This window comes from Scardinius erythrophthalmus (genome assembly GCF_964197995.2).
Source record: "Scardinius erythrophthalmus genome assembly, chromosome: 16".
Taxonomy (NCBI): Eukaryota; Metazoa; Chordata; class Actinopteri; order Cypriniformes; family Leuciscidae; genus Scardinius; species Scardinius erythrophthalmus.
The window spans coordinates 17,480,337-17,489,110 of NC_138236.1; the positions used below are offsets into that span (position 1 = coordinate 17,480,337).

Sequence of the window (8,774 nt, forward strand, 5' to 3'; positions counted from 1 at the left end):
ACTACCACTCAAAAGTACTTTTTAAAAAGAAATTAATACTTTTATTTAAGTGCATTAAATTGAGCAAAAGTGACAGTGAATACATTAACATTGTTACAAAAGATTTATATTTCAATAAATGCTGTTTTGTTTGAACTTTCTGAGCAGCAAATCAGCATATTAGAATGATTTCTGAAGGATCATGTGACACTGAAGACTGGAGTAATGAATTCTTTAAAAATATTAAAATACAAAACATACAATGTCATACAATGAAAGTCAATGCTGAATGGAAAAATTTTAATTTTGTAATTGTTAGTTTTTTGAAGAACACAAAATCGGATATTTTGAAATGTCTCTATTTTTTGTCCATACAATAAAAGGGATCCAATTTTTTGTAATTTTGTCATCAAATTTGGAGTTTTCTACAGAACGCAAAATCAGAAATTTTTAAACATATCTCTGTATTTTAAATTATTTAAAATATTTCTCAATGTTACAATTTTCACTGTGCTTTTTTATCAAATAAATGCAGCCTCGGTGAGCATATGAGACTTTTTTTTTTTTTTTTTTTTTTACATTTAAAAAATGTTTTACTGACCCCCAGACATTTGAACAGTATAGTATATAATGAATTTTTTTTTTCACTTATTGTTTTTAGTTTTAATATGATTTAATTTTAGAGGGGGGGGGGGATTTAATTGTGATTGTCAAAACATTTGGTAACTAAATAGAATTTTATGAAGTTTAGTGACAACATGTTACGATGTTTACATTGTACAGTGACTGGTAGGATAGTTTTTATTATTGCTTGACAAAAATTTCAAGATTTCAATTCCATTCTTGTGATTTGATTCCGATTTTGATTCAATATTGACTAATTTGGATACATGTTTATTTTAAATTTTATTTAAAAAAATAATCTCACCTAATGCTGTAAACATAGAGGGCCCAATCTGCTGGTATTATTAAAGGTTAAAAATAACAAATTAAATTAAATATAATGCAGTTTTTGTTATAATAACAATTATTTAATGACATAAGTAAAAATATAATAAATATGTAATACAGTGCTCAGCAAAATCTCCTCTCTAGCTATTTTTTTTATTCAATTAACATGCTATGGTCATTAAATGGCTTTCCTGAGGTAAATGTAACGTTATGTGACATAACTGTTCTCCTGCTGTTATATTGACCTCTTTCCGTGTTTGAAAAACACTAATTTGTCGATATTATGTATACTTTCGGTAAGTTGTACTGCATCTTTAAATAAAAAAGTAACAGATGATCGGTTTACGTGCACTTGAACTGAGGCGCTCAGCGATCTGTCACTTTACATTTACAAGCGCCAAACGTATTTTTGTCTGAATTTCGTAATAAAATTGACGGAATCTAAGAGCTGAGAATTAGTTTAATATTAAAAGTACCTCTTTGCTCCGCAATCTTTCTGTGCATGAGAAAATGGATGTGTGGCGTGAGAGCGTGTGAAAAGTGTCAATTGCGTGAGTCTCACGCTCAATGCGTGAGAGTTGGCAGCCCTGCAAACGTATCAATGCACTCGCTGTAGACAGTAAAGTACCTCAGTGTAACGAAACATCATCTTGAGGCCGCGGGGAGACCTGCGCTTCTGGATGTATCGAAGAGCGCATTCCAGACAGAAAACCACATTATCACTCTCGTGAACCACCTGTTGAAGAACACACAGGGAGAGAATACAGCATATATGCTAATATGACTTATAGCGTAGCATGAACAAATTAGCCTGAGGAAATTCCTTCATAATTTAAGACAGACCACTCACTTAGGGTACTTCAACTTGTGGTTACTCCTTTACACCCTGAAATGTAGAATACAAAGTGAGGAGTATTACTGTATATTTACCATAGAGAGGTAACACAGATGCTGGCACACTTGGCAGCGCCTGTCAGACGTGTCTTCTGTAAATCTCAAGCGTTGCTGCTTCTTCTTGTCTGCATGAGACTCGCAGTGAGTGCCGTAGCGCGCAGACAGACGGAGCCCGGCCTCGAACAGATCCCCGCGCTGGCTAATCTCTCCATCCCTGAAAGAGCGAAACAGGAATTTTACCCAACATTCTGAGATTCAGCCTCAACTAGCACTTAAAGAGCTTTAAATACACTATTAATCCTCTGACGGTCCTCGGTCATCACAAAAAGTCATGATCCGAGCATGCAAAGTGGTCGTAAAAAAAATAGTCACACTCGTGGTCTTCGGTCAAAAATGACCGACCCATAGGTAATGAATGGGAAATTTACAAAAACACAAAAATTCTCTGAATTCATCAAGAGTGCAAAAAATTCACACCCACCCACACACACACACATACAAACACACTTTTATACACATACACACCAATAAATTCAGATTACAAAAATCTGTTTTGAATTTTTAAAAATCACAGCTTCATCGAAATGTTATGAAACTTGGTGACTTTTCTGCCATTAGGTCATGAGTTCATGATCTGAGCATGTTAAGTGGTCGTAAAAAAATTTGTCCCGATTTTGGTCTTCGGTCAAAAATGAATGGGAAATTGACAAAAACACAAAAATTCTCTACAAATCGGCCACGATGCAGAAAAAAAGTGCTCAGCAATGAAGGGGTGAAACTCTAAAACATCAAGAGTGAAAAACATAACATAATTAATAATTATAATTAATTTAATAATACTGTTAAATGTAATCTCCAGCAAACCTCAAAATGAATAAACATTTTTCATATGGTACATTAGACCATTGTCATACCTTAATACCTCAGTTGAAACATGTAAAACTGTCAAATTATTCTCATAAAATAGTATAGAAATTTACTATATTATAATATAATATATATATATATATTTTTTTTTTCTGTGTCAGAAAAATAAAAATCTGAATCTCTGAATTATCGATGAACCTTTAAAAACTCTATTACTCAGCTCAACCAACCTCAATCAACATGCAATTACAAAAACAATGGTCATCAAAGAAAGGAATTCGAAGTCAAAACCAAACTGTGGGATGTGTTTCAGACAGACCTGAGATCTTTGATGAGACTGGAGACTGCATTCATGAGCAGCTTGTTGTCCCGCTCGGATGTAGTGATCTGGTAGAGCAGTTTCTCTGTGGAGAAAGGCTCCTCTATACGACGCCGTTTAAGGTCCTGCAAAGCAAACACCACACACAAGCATGAAAGTCAGAGGAAGCGCCGTACTCCCACAGGAATTAGGCAAAACCTCACTTACAAAAATACAGCTCTATTTGAGTTAAACCAAGTCAAGTTCCAGCTGGCTTTGTCCGTCCATGCGTCGAGTCTCTCACCTTAGCTGCCTCGTAGCCCAGTTTCATCCACTGGGGGTTGGCGAAGTGCACAGTCTCTGAGACACTGTAGCCACAACACACCTTAGACACAAAGGTCCCTGGGAAACATACCATGAACTGACCACTCTGTTGCACTGTCCGGTACACTTTCACCCCCTTTCGACGGAGCACCTCTGGAGAAATCTGTCATTGAACATCACGTCAAACCACATTCTCATTTTCATTACAGAATGACAGTAAATGTAATGTTCACCAAAAAAAAATCAAATAAAAATTGAGCTATCTACAGAGCAGAAAAGATGATTTTTTAAAAAATGTCAGTGGGATCCAATGTTGTTTTGGGTCCCATTCACCATACTTTCATTATATGGACAAAAACAGTTCTTCAAAATATCTTCTTTTGTGTTCCACAGAAGAAGACATGAGGTTGAGTAAATGATGACAAATGTCTACAGGGCTCCAGACTAACTTTTTTTATTAGGAGCGCTGTAGCCCCTGACTTAAAATTTTAGGAGCACAAGCAGAAAATTTAGGGGCGCACCTTAAATCATCTTACAATGCAATTATTCACATTTTCCCCCAAAATAACTGTATTACTGACAAATGCTTTGATAATAAATAGCCTTAACGTACAGAAAGTATGGTGCAGTTTTATTTTAAGATCACAGGCTCCAGACTAACATTTGAGGGCAGCGGCACTAAGTTCTACAGAAAGTATTTGGTAGCACTGTGGGATGACAAAGCACTGAGCTTAATTTGAGGTGTATAGATAAAGTTAACTTTAATTATTATCATTCATAATGTCTTAATAATTCAAAAGCAAAATGAGTGACAAAATAGATATTAGGGAGTGAAAATAGCCAATAAGCGTCCTCTGCAGCTATGTTTACAATAGTAATTTAATATTTTTTTCTTTTCTTTTTTTAAATAAGTGTGAGTTTTCCTACTTCTTGAAACTTTTAGTTTTATAAATAGGGACAATCTTTAAAGGATGAACAAAAAATGTTTTGGTCAACACATTAAAAATAACATTTAAATATGATATTATAGTTTTGAAGTGCTGGAAAAAGATGTGTAGGCTACTGTTATAACCACGATATACCATAGTTACAGTAAGTGGTGTTACTACATTAAATCCAAGATGAATGTTGCTGATCTGTGGACCTAAAGCCTTCTATAACTTGTTCGTTCATGGCACATGTTTCTCCTGGTTTCCACGTCAGCGCTGTTTGATCTGATATATATATGGTTTATAACAGAGAATTCTGCGTCAAATCTGAATGTTTCTCACTGGATCTCGCAGCAATGTTATTAATTCTGTCGCGAACTCAATGGATTTCTTCACTGGATCTCCACGATGTAACTGTTTCGCGTGATCGCGATCGGCCCGCGACTGGCGAGAGAAGCTCTGCGCTGTCTATTATTGGTTCGAACTATTAAACGGTCTATGAAGTAGAAATGAGTAGCGCAGCGCAGCGCAGTTTTTTTCATTTTATTTAATAACATGTCACGGAATACTCTGCTTGAGGCTGAGATGCGTTTTGTGTTTAAACTGCGAAGTGCCTGCAAACTTCTATTTCCCCGCAGTTCTGGGGTAGCGACTGCAACATTCGCAGCTCATGGAGTTCGTCACCTTACTTACAGTACCTCAACCAGCTGAATTTTCGTAGCCAGTCTTCCCGAAAATAGTGGGTTCAGGCCTTTATCATCATCCGACCGACTGTGTCTGTCCCATAGACTGTAAAAAAATAGGTCTGTCCGTGACATTGATATTTGTCTCCGTCTCCTTCCCACAGACGTTTAACTTACGCGCGCTCGCTTATCTCTAGGACCCTCCCCCTCCACACATTAGCCAGTTACAGTGGCCATTCCCTATTCTTCTCACACTCATTGGCCTGCTACACATTCCGGATTCTTTGACGCGCCCCTTCCACGTTTAACGTAAAAAAAATAATAATTACTGGTCGCACATGTGCGACTGGATGTAAAATTCAGTCGCACATTCTCAAATTTTGGTCGCAAAATGCGACCATTTGGTCGCAGTCTGGAGCCCTGGTCTATTTTTGGGTGAACTATCCTTTTAAGAGAAACCTAACCTAATACCAACAATATTATTGATCTGACTGTACTAACACTGTTGTATGAGAAGTGAACTGAGCTGGACGATGACATCATTTTTCGCAGAACTGCTTTATAGATGAAATGAAATAATTTAATAATTGATGACCTTTGCAACGGAAATGAATCAACACTGAACTGACTTCAGCTGAACAACAGCCGAAATGCATCATTTTCCTGTTATCACTGTCAAGCTGCTTTGAAACAATCTGTGTTGTATAAAGCGCTGTATAAAAAAGGTGACTTGACTTGACTAAGCAGTCCAGAAGTAGGTTTCTCTTCATTTTAAAGTGTCCGTGTTACAGTGTAATTATACATTTAAGTACTGAGTAAATAGTAAATAACTACAGGTACTTACCATAGTGTTAGGATTAGGTTGTGGTTCAGAGTTAGTTGCATGTAATTATGCATAATTTATAGTTTTCACTACAGTAACGTGTAACTAGGGCACTGTGGAAAAAAATTGTACCCAGAAGTACACAGTTTTCAATGTTCAACTCTTACCATAATGTTCCTCTCTAACATCTCCAGCCCTGGAGTGCCGTTAGCTTGGAGCAGTGTGTGTACTACTTTATCAAGTTTTGATTTCTCTTCAGCTGGAATACAGTACCTGAAGAAAAAGAGACACATTTACTTTGGAATATGCCATAAAGTTTCAGTTTATAGCAGCTGTAAAGAATGACAAACTTTAAACTCTTACCAAATGCAGTCAGCACCAGTGTGTAGGTAATCGATATACGGAAGGCTGTTCTGGTCCTGACACCAGCACGAGGTAGAAAAGACCATGCCTATGTTCAGCCAGGGGATGGTCACTCCTTCATGCAAACACAAACACAAACACAAACACAAACAGAATGTACTGAATGCCTACAGATCAAATATTCAAACCATTCTAAATGATCTAGTATGGGAATATAATTTAACTCTTGATCATGAAGGTGTTTTATTGTACGCATGGAAGTTTCGAGGCGTTACCTGGCACAGCACCAAGATGACGTAAGATGGATCCTGAGTTATTGGAAAGGACAGTAAGATTCCATCCATGCCTAACAAGACAAACAAATCAAAGGCATGCAAACAATATTTTATGCACCAAAAGCAGGGTTTCTTTTTTAATTATCTAGATTTTACTATAAATTTGTATTTTTCAAGCACTTGCTCATTTTGATAATAATATTACTTGTATTATAATTTATAATAGAATAGAAATTATAAATGTTAATGATGTTAATTTACATTATATATATATTTTTTAGACAGCACAAAATATCAGACAATATTGGACATTAAATCGTGCCTGCTCATTTCACTTACTTTTATAGAAAAAAATTAAATTTAGGGTGTGGTCAAAATTAATAATCATTCTTGAGATGCCTGAATTTACTTAAAATGGTTTATTATAGCATCTAGTAAAACAACACTTTAAAAGTGTGAACTAAAATGAAAATTAAATATAAATAATATAACAATATAAAATGAAAAATATAGTTGGTAATTGATACCTGTTGCATTAAGTAATGTTAACAAATACAACCCTATTGAAAAATATTGGCATTTTTCTAAACCCTTACTTTGAAAATGGCTCAGTCTTGCCCACAGGAAATCCACTCCCATGAGTCTTAGTGTCAACTCTCCCACAGTGCACAGCAACATGGCATTCCTTTTCCTCAACCAATCTCCAGTACTCCTTCTGTAGCAACAGAGTCAGAAGAGGGCATAACATGACCGGAACAAATCGCTGATTCCTGCTCATCAACTATAGCTTGTCAACATGAAGACATACCTCAACTTCAGCAGTGTCTGGCTCTTTGCTGAAGCACATGTTCATAGTATTCCTGGCTGCCCTGTAGAACGTTGTCAAAGAGAACGATTTCCCCTGAGAACGACAGACACACACTGAACGTCTACGCCAAAGACTGATGCTTAACAGAAATGTTTATCCCAAACTGTATCCCAAAAGTATGCAGATATACCCTGTATATGCACTTGTGTTGTTCACTTATCACCCCTTCTTCCTCCCCTCTCTTCTCTAGTCTTCTCTGCCGGGTGGTTTTCGCCGTGGGGTCCAGCTCTCTGAGGTGCTCGCGCGCTCCGCTCCGGTGCAACGCTCCGTTCACCAGACCATTTTTGGGCTCGCAGCGTGGAAGCAGAAGAGCGGCATGCTGGGATGTGTCTCCCTGGCCCTCTAGGGGCCCACTTCTTCTCTCCAGGGTCTCCTTCTCTGCCATCACTTCCTTCTCCAACTGGGCCCTCTGGGCTGGTGACAGGGAGTCGTAGGAGAGCAGGTACTGGCAGTACGCCTCCTGAAGTTTGGCCAGCCGGTCTTGAGCCGAGCGCGGGATGCCCAGCAGATCGGCGAGCCGGCCCCACGTCTTCAGGTCTGTCACCTGCTGCATGCCCCCCATCTCATTTAGGATCTGGAAGAATCTGGCCAGGTCCAGCTCGCAGCCGCCTAACAGCAAGCAAAAAGAATACAAATAGGTCACTCAATATTGCGGTCTCTTTAATTTTGCTTCACTTTTATCTCTAAATGTGTGCGCACATTACCCATTAGTCACAGGCATTCAAACAGCTCACGGTAGTGCCAGACTTGTCGCTGTTTGAGTGGCACATTGAAACTAAAGAAGGATTTGAGGTTGGCAAGAAGGCAGCAGCGCTGATGGTTTTCCCCATTCAGTCAACAAGAGACCAGACTGAGACGTCTATCTAAGTCTTGGCTCTAGATGCACTGTGTAATCTCATCAAAGGAAGCTGCCCTCGCAAACATGAGCTCACTAATCTATCCAAAAGGGACAGGTCAATGACTGAATGACCAATAGATATGCATTTAAAATACAAGTGAAGAAAGGTGAGATGCCGCGCATCTGAATGTTTAATACAGTATAAAACACACTACTTACTGTCTGAGCTACCGCATGAATCAAATCCATGACTCAAGCCTGGATTTAACAGATAATTTAATGTAATGCAATATAGGTATAAATAAAAAAAGATCAGGCCCTGTGTAATATGTTATGCCTTTGACCAGTATTAAGAAAGCTACTTTGAAACTGCAGCATCTAAGCTACATGCAAATCAGAATCTGAAGTTTCTGAAGGAGGCAAATTTGGTTTTAAATTGAATTAATGCAGTTTTTAAATTAATAAATTTTTATTTTTATTTAAAGTGATGATATAATTTATAAATAAATCAGTTAAACTGATAAATTCACACTAAACACAAATAAATAAATAAACTAAAATAGAACCTAATTAAAACAGTGCTGAACAGGAGCATTTGACATACATTACTATTTTCTGCTATTAAAAAAATATTCAGAAGAAACAGATTCGAATAGAATGAATCAGACTTTCTAATGCTACA

General features: G+C 37.4%; 1 protein-coding gene across 4 annotated transcripts in view; it reads right to left on the reverse strand.

Annotated features, from left to right (window-relative positions):
• jarid2a (jumonji and AT-rich interaction domain containing 2a) overlaps positions 1-8,774 on the reverse strand; it is a 37,147-nt gene that overhangs the window by 2,112 nt on the left and 26,261 nt on the right. Inside the window, exons 8-17 of one of the 4 annotated variants that reach the window (XR_014031825.1) lie at positions 7,385-7,863; positions 7,195-7,287; positions 6,983-7,101; positions 6,387-6,457; positions 6,112-6,226; positions 5,916-6,021; positions 3,218-3,476; positions 3,011-3,135; positions 1,861-2,038; positions 1,559-1,666 (exon numbers count right to left, since the gene is read on the reverse strand). Coding sequence is in view for 3 of the 4 variants with exons in the window: in XM_081389176.1 (XP_081245302.1) it covers positions 1,559-1,666; positions 1,861-2,038; positions 3,011-3,135; positions 3,294-3,476; positions 5,916-6,021; positions 6,112-6,226; positions 6,387-6,457; positions 6,983-7,101; positions 7,195-7,287; positions 7,385-7,863 (1,577 nt within the window). In the remaining variant the exon portion in view is untranslated. The remainder of the gene's footprint in view (positions 1-1,558; positions 1,667-1,860; positions 2,039-3,010; positions 3,136-3,217; positions 3,477-5,915; positions 6,022-6,111; positions 6,227-6,386; positions 6,458-6,982; positions 7,102-7,194; positions 7,288-7,384; positions 7,864-8,774) is intronic. The other 3 variants (XM_081389176.1, XM_081389177.1, XM_081389178.1) reach the window with 3 other exon arrangements.